The 15887-nt window shown below is 29.8% G+C and overlaps 1 protein-coding gene across 1 annotated transcript; it reads left to right on the top strand.

The window, feature by feature from the left end:
* Positions 1-2329: 2329 nt before the first annotated feature.
* LOC123221849 (NAC domain-containing protein 83-like) lies at positions 2330-5373 on the top strand. Its single transcript, XM_044644785.1, has 3 exons — positions 2330-2660; positions 3230-3483; positions 4737-5373. Exons 1-3 carry the CDS (start codon positions 2504-2506, stop codon positions 5154-5156), a joined length of 831 nt encoding a protein of 276 aa, XP_044500720.1. The 5' UTR covers positions 2330-2503; the 3' UTR covers positions 5157-5373.
* Positions 5374-15887: the final 10514 nt, after the last annotated feature.

Genomic DNA, 15887 nt, shown 5'->3' with positions numbered 1-15887 from the left:
TAAGAAGAAAGAAATTATTATTCAATAAAATTGTAGAAGGGCCAATGTGAGAGATTGGAATTTTTTACAATTGTCAACTGTGATCTCATTAGTGCCTTGATAATCAATATATACATGTAGATTTTCCAAATTTTTGTGAGATGATGATTCACTTCCGAATCAACAATCCAAGAATGAGAGTGAGTAGAATTGACAATTAAGGCTAAATTGGACACAAACTCAAAGAGACTTAGACATGAAGCTATTGAAAATTTTGGGCTAGTGCATGTATGAGCAATATGCCTAAATCCTTGGTAATTATGACATTTGATCGAATTTTCATTCATAATGGAAGAAGAATTGAATGAAAAATTTTGTGCTCCACAATCATGACTCAAATATTCATTGATTGCAAAATTACAAGAACAAGCAAAATTATGATTATCACAAGTATAATTATATCCACTATCTCTTCCGCCCTTTGAGAATTTCGACCAGAACTTCTAGATGAAGAGAATGATGATTAATGATTTTCTTAGTATCTAGTTGGCTGAACAACCTCTAACATAGTAGAACCATCATTTTTTAATTGTAATTCTTCACTTAAAAGTAAGTCATATAAGTCATCATAGGAAATTGGTTCAACGCACTTCCACAACACGTACAAAGGAGAGATAGGTTGTACCCAAGCCTTTAAGAATTACCCTAACTAAATCATTATTATTGACAATGCTATTTATTGTAGTTAATTGACCAGCGATGCTTTTAGCACGTTCCATATAGGTAGCAATTGAGTCATTCCCCATAGAAAGTTTGTGCAATACTCCTTTGAGATGTCAAACTTGTGTTCATAAGCTAGAGGCATAAGTCATTGCTAATTTGGTCCAAGTAGAATATGTGGTTTATGCTCTAACAATTTGGGTAAATAAGCTTTTTGAAACTAATGCAATCAGCTAGCTCAAAACAATTTGATCTTCTCTAAACCAAAGTGAATACATAGGATTAGGATCTCAATCTAATAGATTGATAGGAGGACTCTCTTGAGAACCATCAATATGGTGGATTAGATCATAGCCTTTTAGCAAAGGTAAAAGTTGTATTTCCCTTAAAAGATAATTACATGAATTGAGTTTGATTGAAAGTTGTTGAGAAACATTTGGAGATGGAAAGGAAAAATTATTTGTAGAGACAAAAGATCTAGAAGTACCATTTGTGATTGTAGTTTCAGTTGCCATAGATAAATAGAAGACAAGAATCAAAATAGATAAAAAAGAATGATGTTAGGCTAGAGCTCTAATACCATCAAGAATTAGGCTTAAAAATTATCTTTCTATTATCATTGATATTTTATAAATATATGGATAAGCATGTTACAACAACATCAATTTTATTGAACATTTGACATTTAAATAATTTAAATTAATCTTATCTTTTCTTATTTAGTCTTAATTCTATCCATCTTATAATAAAATTAATATTTTCCTTAATTCTCTTCCAATTAATATTATCAATATTAATAACATCAATCTTATTTTGATTTTTTGTTCATTAGTTTCTATCTTCTAGTAAACACCTAAATGGTTATAAAGTTTAAGTTTTTGGTAGAACCTCCAAATTGGTAAATTTATCCCTAAATTATATCTTAGCTATTTTAACTCAAATTTAAGTTCGAATCAAACGAATTGAATTTAAAATTAAATTATTTTTAAATTGAGTTTATTCTTAACTTATTAATTTTAAGTTAACTTTTTTAGATTTGAACAATATTAAGTTAAACATTATTAAGTTTGACCTAGATTGTATCATCCCTTTGTTTCTAAAGATTAAATATTTCTAAATTATTAGGAAAAGTTAACGAAAATTAATTTTTAATGGGTAAACTCCCCAAAAAGCCATGACTAAATAGTCTAAACCTTTTATTATTATTATTATTATTATTTGAGCTTCGGATGCATGATCCAAGGAAGTTTCGTACAACCAATATAGAATTGGTTTTTCTTTTTTTATCATTTAAAAGAAAAAATTGTAACTGCACTCATTCACTGAAGGAAAATCTGAAACAAAGTATAAAGCGATAATTGTTGTGGAATAAGCCAGCAATGCCTGCTCATAGTATAGCCCTTGGATATTGATCCAAGACTCCAATTGTTTATTTAAAGAATAAAATAGAAAAAGGAAAAAAAAAAAACTAAATAAATTTAGGCTAGCCCATAAAACTCAACGGGTGGTTTGGTGCCCTAACCCTAGCATATCCTTTTTATTGTTGTGAGTTCCAATGGCTACTGATCAATTAATTAGTATTATTTTCAATGATATAAAGTCTCACCATACATCCAGCTCTTTCAGAAGTTCACTATCAATGTCTGTACCTGAAGCCAAAGCTCAGCTGTCCACTTTCATAGCAGCACTAATTTGCCTGCGTCGTCGTTTTCTTTTTTAATTAAGGCTTCTAGGTTTTGTCATTTATCAGTCGACAGTTTGTTTGCAGAAGAATATATTAATTTAATTCAACCAATAGTTAAAGATGATGATGATGATACCAACTGGCTTCAGATTCAATCCCACTGATGAAGAACTCGTTGAAATTCTTCAAAGGAAAGTCTCTGGCCAAGAAATGTCTCTCCATGACCATTTCATTGTTGAAAGAAATGTGCATGAGCTTGATCCCCAAGATCTTGAATGTGGGTTCCTATTGCTTCTCTCTTCTTTATTATGAATCTCAAATTTTCCTTTCTCTTTTTCCATTCTCTCTGCGTTTAAAGCCAATTTCTTCTTCTTTCTTCTCTTTTATCTTATGTTCACCTTCTATATATGAATTTGCACTTGCATGCACAGCTGCCCCACTTATAATCTCAAATTCTGTATCGATTTTTATTTTATTTTATTTTATTTTGTTCATCTTAGAAGAAAGCTTGTGTATGCTAGTGTGTGTTTGAAGAGATATCCATGTGAAAATAAATAGTGAATTAGAAAATGGAGACATTATCTTGAATTAACTTATATTGACTTTTACAATTTATATCAATTTATCGAATAGTTTTTATTATATCAAATCAAACTTTTTATCACAACTACTTTGTCAAGGACTCATTTTGGTGTGCAGGCCTCGTTTGTACTTAGTTTGTGCTTGCACTATCCTTCTATTGGTAGGATGAGTTTAAGTTGTTTTCAGCTCTTTGTCAAGAATCCGTTGTTTTTCTGTTAATAAATGTATTTATTTATTAAAAAACTTTTTTTTTTATATATACAGGGGATCACAAGGTGGTGTTATCAAATAATGAGAGATATTGCTATTACATGAGGGAGACTGATTCCAGGGAAGTTTCGGGTCGAGGATGGTGGAGAGCCACCGGCCATGTGAAGAAAATTTATGCTAATAACCGTGTGGTGGGCTACAAGAGACCTCTAACATTTCTCAGATTTACAGATATTGAAAGAAAGCGCAAAAATGCCTTCAAGACTAATTGGATTATGCATGAATATAGCCTTGACTCCAACACAACGGTTTGTGATTTAATGAATATATAATTTTTCTTAATCCCTTTATTAATTTTCTTGTGGCTCTTGATTTTGTTATATGTAAATTTGTTTTGCTTTGTGTTTCTTTTGAATCTTACACTAAAAGACTCACTTCTTTGCATCATACACCTTTTAAGAAAGCTACAGTTTTATAATATTTAACTTTTGAAATCCTTTTCCTAGTCTTTTTCTTTCCCAATCCTGTTACTCAACCTTGGGCATAAACAGCTATTCGAAAGCCCATCGAAACCAACTTTATATACTTTACTACATATTTTCCCATTCCCATACACAGAAAACCTTTTGATATAAAGTTAACTAAATCATAAATACTAAAGATATATAACCTTTTATTTTTTTTTTAAACTTATAAGAAACCCCTGGATTGAACTAGCTTTAATTTGATTTGAAAATTTGGGGCAATAAATAAGGAATTCTTCTCCTTTTTGATTGCATAGCTGAAGCTTTAGGGTGTTTAGTGTAAGCTTTGACATTAAAAAAATTACAACATTCCATTGAAATATATAAATTAAAACAACAAAAACTGTCCGTTGCCATGCACAAATAACTAAAGCCCTAAAGAAAGAAGTATTCAATGTATACCACTTTTCTGATTCTTTTCTTACTCATAAACGTATAGTCCTTGTCATACTGCTTATTCAATTTCAGCTGAGATTTGAAACACTTTAACCAATGACATCAAATTCTCTTTTACTGCCCTGATTTCTTTTTCTGTTCTCTTTTATTAGTTTTATTGACTTGTTTTAAGTTTCAATTTACCCTTTTGCCAATATAAAAAACAGTACCAGTTGTCATTCTTTTTTTTTTTTCATCAGAAAGTAATTTGACACAAATGTACATTTCATGTGACAGAAGAATTAATCTGTAGCATAGAATTTAAACTTTTGCTATAAACTTAATATTAATAAAATTATACATATCCACTTTTAATATATAAATAGATGCACATTTGATATGTGACATCGTATAATTAGATGATTTTAAATTAAAAGTAAAGTAACACTCAATCATATTATCTGTTTGTATATTTAAAGTAACTATACATAATATTACTCATTTAATATTTAGTATTTTTGTAAATCTATTATATATTTTTAGTATCAGTTAATTTTGTTGTAAATATCATGCAAAAAGACTTTTGCAATAAATTTACAACACATATATGTATATTCTTGTAGCTTATAGTTGAAATTGAAGTCTATATGTGATATCTTCAGGAATGGAGGCTTTGCAAGATCAAATACAAAGGAAAGACAAGTGTAAAAGAGGAGCTGGAGAATACCAGAAAAGGTTATAGGTTAAGCAATGATGATTTTGAAGGAAGCAGTTCAATAATGGTGATGCAGCTTGATTTTGTTGATGAAGAACTGAAACAACCCCAACTATTAGAGCTAGAAAATTTTTGTGAACCATATTCTGAAGTCAGCAGTTCAACAGGCATGCAGCTCGATTTCATTGGTGAACCTTTTTACTTTAGACAAAACATGGACTTTGAAGTGATGGATGAGCAACAAAAACAGTCAAATGCATCCTATGATCCAATTTTAACCCACATTTCGAGTACAAATTATTACTTCGATGGTCCCCTCGAGCAGCCGGATTCATCAGAGGAAATATTTCCTAGCCTATGGACTTAGAAAAATTAGCTAGAATCAATCGAACATTAATGCTTTATCTCTTTTAGAATTCTCTATGTGAAAAAGTCTTTGTTCTGATCTGATTATTAGGATTAGATCTTCTTTATAATTGATGTGCTAGAGTGCTTGAAATTGAAAATACTTTGACTTGAATGTAATTTAGCATTACTCACGTGGAAATATTCTTATAATCAGTTTCTATATTTGTTTCATTTTACCACTTGTCTAAGGCTAAGGCTTCTTTTTCCATAAAGATCCGTGGCAGGGTGCATGAGTCCTTTTCTGTATTAGCGTTAGCCTATACCCTAAAATTTCAAAACTTGACACTTACCTCCACTTGTGTCAATGAGAATTTATGAGGTTATTTTTAGAGTACATTTGGTTCGGGTAACAAAAATGAAAAATTATCGCAAAGATATATTACTTAGAAAATTACTATGTTTGATTTGGGTCTAAATTATTATTATATTTGATAAAAATTAATAAGTATAAATAATTATTGTATTTAATTAGATGTAATAAAAGAATACAAAAATATTGTTTTATATGTCTTTGGTATAATTATTCTAAAATATTTATAATGTTATTTGTTATATTAATTGAAAATTGTAGTATTTTTGTCATAAAAATAATAAAAATAGAGTTATAACAAAATCAAGATTACCTTAGTAATTTTTTAATACTTAAGATAAAAATAATAATCAGATTACTTTTTCTTTTTTTGTAAATACTAGATTAACTTTTATATTAGAAGATTACCGAAATTTCTTATTATTTAATAAACTAAACAAATTAAAGTAAGAGTAATTCTATGTGTATCAACTTTTGGTGTAAAATTCATATATACAGATGATGTGTCATAATATGATTGAGTATTGTTTCATAAGAACATATTAACTGTGTACATGAATTATATATCAAAAGTGAATATACATAATTTTATTTATAAAATAATATTAATAATAAAAGATAAATTATCAAAATAATAAATATTTGAATACCATCAACCACATGCCGCTTTAGATTATTGAAAAATTAATGAAATGACAAATGTTACAAATCGGAATGTTGAGAATCAAATTAATGCTGTTCTTCCTTTAACTTATCCCAAATTGCATCCTAAATATGTGTCAGCCTTACACATTTTGACTTATACTTACAAATCCATTTTTAATTTACTTTTGTATATATATATACTCTTGTTTGTAAGCTTAAGTTAAGTCTTTAGTGTCCAAAAAGAAACATATAAACTTGAGTGAAGTCGTTGTCGGCATGGTAGTGCATGCCCTTTCCCTCTAGGATTCGGGGTATATATATCATTATTTATTGAGTCTTAAAGTTGTGTTAAAGGTGGTCTTCTCTTTCTTTGTTAACACAAAGAAAGAACATTAGAAAATTAAATGCAAATCAAAGAAGAAGAAATCAGCTAATAAAGCCAAGTCTTTCTTGGAAAATTCCTAAATACAAAATTTTCCTCAATAAAATTTTTTAAGTATGAAAAAATAGATTTTTAACAATTATTTTTTTATTGTTAAAGTAATAAATTTATTTATTTTTAACAAGAGTATAAATAATTTGTCATTAAAATTATGAAAATAACAGTTATAACGATCATATATTTATATACTCTTTATTTTCCTTTCATTAATGTTTTTTTTTTTTTTTCTAGTGTAATACCCACTAAAATTACAATTTTGAGCCACACTTTCTCACTTTTAAATTACTAGTAGATTTGGGAAGCTGAGATTGCAGCATACAAAGGCCTTGGAGTATATATTTGCATTTTGAGATATCTTATATTAGAAAAAGGAAGAAGAAAAACAAATTCAGCTTTAATAAGCTTTTCCACTAAAAAATGCTAAATACATGAATAGTTTAAGTCAAATTTTGTTGGAAAGTTACGCATTGGGAAGCAAAAAAGTCATTTTAACAATTGAAACACAAAATTAAAACTCAAATACGTTAAAACTCATAATTAATAATAATAAAAATACTTGGATTCCTAACATAGTATTAAAGCGGTAAAAGACAAAATATTTTAAAATACAAAATTGATAATCCCAAAAGAACAAATTGGTACCCAAAAAACTCGAAATCTCTTTAAGTCATCTCTTTGTAAATTTCAATTAGACAAGAACCTCATCAAGTGACATTTAAAACAAATACTAACTAGACAATTTGCAATAAATTACTTTTTGTTTATTTGTTTATGGGGTCGGGGGGATTTGTTGTGTTCAATGGGAAAAAGGAGATTGAAAAATAGAGTTACGATTTTAATAAATAATTAGGTGTTTTCTCATTAAGCCTTTTTTTTTGCACAAAATTAATCAATGTGAATTACAGGCCTCTCTTTACCTAAGCTTAGATAAGGTAGTGGGTTAGACTAGCTTCGATACGACACATCGGGCTTACAGGTCATGCTGGGCCCAAGGCCCGCATAATTGCGAACCTTCATTTTAGGCTAATCTGTAGAAAAGCATTGACCTTGACACAACCCTATGTATAGGGTTGTGCCATGTGAGCCCTAATGAAGGTCGACCTGTTAAAACTATTTTTTAATTAAAAAATTAAATAAAAATCATTTTTCAATTGCTAAAATTGAAAACAAAGCTAAGAACATTTATTTTATAATCTCTTACTTGTGATGATGAAATATCGTGGTAACATGTTGAAAAATATTCTAATATATTACAAATAAATTCATTTACATAATGTGCAATTACAAATTAAGTATATATATATATATATATATATATATATATATATATATATATATATATATATATATATCATAATCTACTCATCCTCAACACTTAGATTTTTAAATTCTTCAAAGATTTCTTCTACAATTCAATTCTATAATTTGAACTCAGTTTTCACCCAATCCTTCATACACATAATCGTTTTAACCATGTGTGGGCATAAATTAGATCGTCTATCATCCAACATGCATCCACCTACTCTAAAAGTGGATTTTGATGTTATAGTAGACATCGGAGTGCTTAGTAGATCTCAGGTATGGTGGCAAGCACAGGATAATTTTCATGATTTGCTTTTCACTATGCTAAAACATCTAATTTCTCATCACCATATCGTTTAACAATTTCTGAATAATGAACAATATTGATATAATTATAAAACTCACTATAATTTGAACTCTGACCTCACAGAGTACTTATTTTTGTTCAAGAGTGACCATATGCATAGCTTTCTTCCATCTAAATTACTAGAACTTACCTCAGGTTCTAGACTTTGTGCCTTTCTTCTATATTTATTTTCATATATATATTATACATTTCTAATAAAAATTCTTGAACATTGTCTATGCAATTACTGTTGGTAATTAATAAATTATCATTAATAACATCTAATAAATTTTTTATTTCTAATAATTTTGTTATAGGATCTAAAATAGTGGCAACATCATGAAGTAAGGGAATTTTGGTCCAATATCTTTTTAAATTTATGTTCCATTTGTTTAGATATATTTTGGAAAGAATTATAATACTTATACTCTTTAAAAATATCATTAATTTCTAACATATTATACAAAATTAAACAAGTAGTTGGATAGTACATACTTGAACATTGGTTTTGGTTGTCTTTAATTACTCTAGCATATTCATTAGAGTTATGACAATCTCCCAATCATAATCTATAAAAAAACACGATTTTTCAAATTTTTCGACTGGGTATTGAAGTACTACATTATAGATACTTTATACCTTTCACTTATTTTCAACATGAGGAATGTTGAATTCCACCTAATTCTAACATCTGCTTTTAATCTTTTTGTCTTAATCCTATCGATTTACATAATTCATAATATACTTGAATCCGTGATAGGGATAATGAAATGTATGAGATGACATGTCTATTTATTAATATATGATCTATAATTCAATAACTCTATCATTATTTTTTGTATTATCAAAAGTCATAAATGAAATTATGAAAAATAATAATTGATTGACAAAATTGAAATGAAAACTAAATTATAAACACAGAAAAATATTGCTTGCGAATTCAAAGAGTTTGAGAATGAGAGATTGATGAGAGAATATGAGATTGAGAAGAATGAAAGATTGAGCGATTGAGAGTGTATATATGAATTTTGGGCAAAAGAGAGGCAGTTATATCGAAAAGAATTTGGAAAAAAATTATTTTTTTGCCAAACCAAAGGCTACTCTAATTAATTATATTGTCCTTTTAACATAAGTAAGTTATTTCTATTTTTAATGATGAGGAAACCTTATTTGATCAAATATTCTTTCAAGATTGAATCAATTACATTAAGTAAATGCAATTTTAAATCTGATGTTAAAATACTTAGAATGTCACTTACTCAAACTAGGGAAATTAGTTAAAATAGGCTAAAAAAGTTTCCATCTATACCAATTTAGGCAACAAAATTTGAGTTATACCTTTTTAAGCAAAATTCATAATTTGTACCAAAAATACCCTTTCCACTATATTACCTTCTCTCTCACCGTTTTCCTTTCAACATAACAAGAGACAATCACACTTAAATTCGAAAGTGTTGTTTCTCCTACAAGATCATCACAATCCAAGTAAATATTTTGACTCAAATCTATATTAAATAGAAACATTCATTTGTTTGTCTTAGTATTGTTAGTTTCAAGCATTTAATAATGAAGATGAAATCATGTTGATTTTTGAATATGATCCTTTATTTTGTTTTTTGGAACTTTAAACAATTGCATTATTTGTAGACAAGCAATATTTGTTGTTTTTATCAAAGTAAAACAATTATTGGTGTCCAAATAGAAAGAAAACCAAAACTATGATTTTCCTGAAAAATATTATGCATGTGTGCATGTGCTTATCCATGTGTGCATATGCATGCATGTGTGTGTGTATGCGTGCAAGCATTTTGGAATGCAATTAAATTTTTCAAAATTTGTATAAGTTAGTTTTAATATATTGGCACACTTGATTGAATTTATGTCATACAAGAAAATGGTTGAGATAACATATATGCTCGAATATGATAGGCAATGGATTACTAGAGTTGATAACATTGCGAAATATAATCGTAAGGTTCAAACATTACCATCAGTTAATACAAAAACAAATTACAATGGATTTGTACAAGCAATTTGCTGTCACTTAGGCATCAACCGAAGTTACAATAATATAAAAATTTCTATACAAAACCTAAGCACTTTTAGTGATTTGTCATATCTGATAAAGGATGACTATGATGTTCAGATTATGATAAGGTTATTCAAGGCATGCAAAAGGAATCTTTTAGGTCCTGATATGTTTACAAGCCCTAAAGAAGTCAAAAGCAACTATGACCAATAATAGCCCAAAGCATAGCCAAGGGTTGACTTATTCCTAAACATGGATGAAGTTCACTCTTTGGATAACATATATTGTGAAAAGCAACCACAAAGTGTGCCGAAAATGATAGGGTGAATGTGAACTTGCACGACAATGTTGAGGTTTAGGTAAGCTTGATTGTTCCCTCTCAAGATTGGGCCCAAATGAAAGGGGCAAGAAACTAAGAACCGTTATAAGGTACACTTGAGAGATGTTTTAAGATAGGTGACACTCCAATAAATGATTTTCAATCAGATGAAAAAGAAAATGGTGGTAGTGATGATGACAGTGATGATAATGGTAATGATGATGGTAGTAGTGATGATAGTGGTAGTGATAATGGTGAAGATTATGTAGGGGTTGGCCCTAGTAGGTTAGCCTAAGGTATTTCAAATCATGACATTTTAATTCATCGCAAGCCCATTACCATTAATGTTTTGGTTCTAAATCGATTTTTTTGGGGGTTTAAATCCTCTTAAGGATATGAAAAATGAGGGTATTGAAATTTACTCAGTTTCACCATGCAATAAGTGATTCAAAGTGAATGATCAATTTATCTATAAACATACCTTAATAGATATGTTTCATAAGGATACATTGGAAAATGGTTATCGATTCAAGGTGAGTAGTTCAAACAGAAAAAGATGTGATATAAAATTTGTGCATAAGTTATGCAAATGAAGAGCACGAGGGGTAAAGTTAAGTAATTGTAACCTTTTTGTGTTATGTAGGTTATAAAAACACACTTTTTCTTAGGATGTTATTTTTTCTCACCATAGAATGGTTAATAACAAGGCACTTGGTAAAATATTACAATTCATGTTTATGATAGCAAATCGTATCTATAGGTTGAAAGATATCATAATAGATGTGATAGATAAATACAAGACTGATATATCTTATACTCAAGCTTGGCATGCAAAGAATTAGACATTGAATGAAATTCGAGGTTTATCAGAGGAGTCATTCAGATTATTACTAGTATAATGTTAAAACCTTGAAAAAAAAAAAAAGCTTTGGCATTATTACACACATTTAGACAAATAAGGAAAATCGGTTCCATTTTGTCTTTATTGCTTTAGGGTGTTGCATCATCATAAGCTAACACCTTAATGATGACCTCAGATGGAGCAACATCATCATGAGTGAACATCTCAATGATAATCTCAATGACTCATCCTGTATTATAATACAAAAAAAATTTCATACAAATATGTTTTTACGGAATCATTTATTGAATACATAAAAATTTGTTTGGAGATACTAACCTTAAATGATTAGTGGGTGTAACACCCATTTCCAGATACATACCTCTATCTAAAATATAATCTAAAAAGACATGGACGACTTAACTTATTTATTTAAAAAGAATAGAACATAGCTGGATAATAATTATTTAAACTTAAATGCATGCATAAAGGTATAAACTGAATAAATACTTTCAATACAAAAAAATCTTCATTATTACAAAATAAATGTCTGAAAGTAACTAAAAATCTTTATGATACATAATTGGAAATAGATATATGAGTAACATAAAAATTCTAAAATAACAGTCTTACCTTTCACCCTTATACAACTACTCAACTAGACTGTTAGTTCTCTGTATACCCTTTACTCACATCTACCTATAAAATAACAAAAAGGAACACATTAGTAAAAACACTCGATAAGTCGATAACTTCTTAACACCTTGAAGAATACATGAAACTGATAAATCTGGCATTCTATTTGGGAATCTCAATGTGGTCACAACTTGGCACCCTCGTGCCCTCATATAGATCACTCAAACCTAAATTGAACTTGGCATATCTAATGTCTTGATGAAAATATATAACGTCTTGTATGTCTATTACTGATGTGCCTCGTGCATTTGTCATACAACCTATTAAGCTAGCTAACTATGATACCCTAGTCATATGAGGAAATCGAGTCGCAATCGTTTTTTTACCAGATATGCTAGTTATGGAATTATTATCTAAAATTATCTTTAGATGGTTCCTATTATGGGTTCTATATGTGATGCATCTTATTGCTACCACAATCCCTTACCATGCACATCTGAATTGAACTGACCTATATGGTTAACGTACCTTAGCACTAAGTGCATGATGCATCTCATGGGCATCAAGCCCTATTACTTTCATGTGTTTTATCACTTACACACACAATTGATGGTTAATTAGAGGTGAACCATTTCCCTTATCTTTTCTAACTTTGGACCTAAATTTGATTCGGTCAGGGTTTGTGTTGTCTTCTACAAAGTTAGGCATCACTTTTATCTCTAACTATCTCATCTTATCTTGTTAAGGTTATTTATTCTCTTTCTTTCTTCTTCGCCATCCTGGTATTTAGCTTAAGGGTAAAATGGTCTTTTTTAGCTTTTAACTACCTACATGGGTGTGTGCCTATGGTGCATCCCTATGTTCCACTGTTTATGCAAGACATCTACTTTTGGAAAGTCATACATTGACATGTGTCTCATATCATACGATTGTGTATGTTTTTCCTCAGAATGAACATGTGACAAATGAAATTTTCTATTTTGCACTAAGGACACATGAGCATGTATGATGCTATACACAAATGTGTGTTGTGATTTGGAGATTACAAAAACCTACAAGTTTTATGTTTTTCTAACTGATTTCCGATAATCCAACATAGAAACAGATCTCAAAACTTATTTCTAAACATCCTAAACCAAATTTACATATTTGTAAAGGCATAAACATGGCCAACACATTAAATCTCAATCATCAGTATCATCAATATATCATGTTTAAGTCAATTTTGTATCTACAGAATTCATGCACGATTCAACCATGTTACTAGGCGATTATAATCATTCCATTCTACAAATAAATTCACATATAACACACACAAAATTCATCACATATGAATATCATCATTAAAATGTAGCTTTATCCTATCTAGCATGTTTATTGGACTCATGAAAACAAGGTAACAAGATTCATAAACAATTAGCACACAAAATTTCATCATAACTCCATAAAAACAATCAAACTTCTCTATTTAGCATCATAGTACTCATACTTCCCTATGATCCATTCTTTAAATAGTCAAAAGGAGGACCAACTTACTTGACTTTTGTTGAATGTTATGGTCTTTATTTGGTTATGCCTTTTTTGGTAATCGATAACTCTACAGTGACAAAAAATATTCTCTCTCTATTCTTATTTTAGATGTGTGGCTGGAGGTGTAAAAAGTGATCAAAATTAGGTTAAATGTTTTATTTATTTTACCTCTTGGATGTGACACATGGGTGTGTAGCTGTAATACAAGGGTGTGTGTCATATCGCCTAACTATGGCATCATTTGATTTTGTCTCAATTTTTATCTTATCTCAGAATTTAAACTTTGTTGATGATGCACAACCGTATATACCAACATACATAAGCATGCATCTCTCTAAAAGGGGCTAAATGCCCTTGGGCTTACTTATAGGTGTTATAAAGGGCAAAAATGGGATGATGCTTAGTAAATTTATCTTTGATTGCTAGAAGTGCAAATTAATGGATGTGAACCATTTATCGAACTCTCTAAACTAGCGATCCATTGTACTCCATGCAAAAGATGCTCTTGAGCAACAACATTTGCTCAAGTCAACCAAAATATGGTAGAAAAGGTCTCAATGTCAGGGGTTTGACAATCTTCCATTTTAACATTCAAAAGAGTCTATCTCTAGACTTGTAAGCCATAAACCCATTTCCCCTCATATTATTGAGAGTTTCATATATCTACAATTGTATTTAAGAAAAAAGGTTGTTTGGTTAATGCAAGTTGTTGTGTATAATCATAAAATATAAAAGTAATATGCCCTATTAACACATAATAAAGTTACTTGAAATGTTATTGTAGATCCTATTACTTATAATTTTGCACCTCTATGTCTTTGGTGTACGGTAGATATTCAAGCAAAATATCTTCATACCTCTTCTACATCACTCGATGATCATCTTTTATACCATTGTCCTTTATGGATACCTATTGAAAGCTTCCTAATCATTAATTAGCCATAGGATGGCATCCGATATTACATTTCAATTATCTGTTCTTATTATTCCGTAATGGAACAAATACAATGCCACTAATTTTACAACATCCTCATCTCGATTATCCTATGACTGAGAAAAAATGCTCAGCTTAAGTCGCCATATGACATGTTTGGAGCTAGGGAAATACCTATCTTTAAACCACACTATCCTTGATGTCGTTATACATTCATTAATATCTGCCTCCCTACTAAATCTCAGCCCAATCACCCATGCAAATTCAACAGGACTAAATCCATAGTCTAACCCATTGAGCCTAAACAAAAACTTTTTTCTTGACTCTCTCTTATTCACTTGTCAAAATAGTACAAAGTGTATGTTGCACTATAACCATGTACTTCTAGATACAAATAAGCCTAAAGAATGTTTGCTTGAACATTTCTATTTGGACAAGATTTAGCTTAGCCTTAATGTGTTTAACAATGTCCTTATGACTACAAATGTTTATCATAGCCTCAAAACTATGAGCATCATGGTATCGCCTCTCCCCAGATTGTTCATTAACTAGAAATCTCTATAAAAGGAACTTCAGTTTGTCCATTCATTAATTAAAATTAAAAAAAATTCATGCAAAAACCAATAAACCTCATTATGCGAATAATGTTTTTAGCGCATTTGTGTGTATGCATGTGCTTAAGATGAGATAGAAAGTATAGATCACCATTGCATTAGGATGAGATATACAAAAGATATACTATGACTCAAGCATTAGGACCAGAGATGACCTAAAGGATGTCAAACAAATAAGGGAAAAGATCAGACAAGCTTAGAACCGTAAAAACGTTATGTAGATCAAAGGAGATGAGACCCTAAATTTGAGATGGGTGATAAGATATTTGTCAAAGTAGCCCCTAAAAGCAAGTCATAAGATTCAGTAGAAAAAGGAAGTTAGCATCAAGATTTGTTAGACCATTTGAGGTATTGGAACGTGTAGGTAAGGTTGCCTATTGGCTTGCATTGCTAGCGAGCATGGATCAAAAACTCCCTTAATTGGACAACACCATACATGCCTCTATATCATATTTCATTGATAAAATTAAAAAAGGCATTTAACCTAATATTCATTTTATTTTTGCACCCATAACTACAAAATAGAAAAGAGAGAAGAGAATTGAGAGCTCCAGTCATCGAATAGAGGTTGTTGATCATCGAAAAAGCCACAACAACATGAAGAGTAGCTTGTTCATCAAAGAACAAGTAAGTGGTGTTCTTTTGGCTATTTAGAATTTGTTTAATGATGAGTTTATGCACTATGATTATGAATTGCTACTTCTTGATATACCAAAAGGATTTTGATGGTTAAGTTAATGCT

Source organism: Mangifera indica, chromosome 7, assembly GCF_011075055.1.
Source record: "Mangifera indica cultivar Alphonso chromosome 7, CATAS_Mindica_2.1, whole genome shotgun sequence".
Taxonomy (NCBI): domain Eukaryota; kingdom Viridiplantae; phylum Streptophyta; class Magnoliopsida; order Sapindales; family Anacardiaceae; genus Mangifera; species Mangifera indica.
This window is presented reverse-complemented; position numbering and strand designations above follow the sequence as displayed.

Coding starts and splice junctions, on each gene's coding strand:
- LOC123221849 (XM_044644785.1), top strand. CDS start 2,504: ATGATGATGATGATACCAACTGGCTTCAGATTCAATCCCACTGATGAA. Junction 2,661..3,229: donor TGATCCCCAAGATCTTGAAT/GTGGGTTCCTAT, acceptor TTATATATACAG/GGGATCACAAGGTGGTGTTA. Junction 3,484..4,736: donor GCCTTGACTCCAACACAACG/GTTTGTGATTTA, acceptor TGATATCTTCAG/GAATGGAGGCTTTGCAAGAT.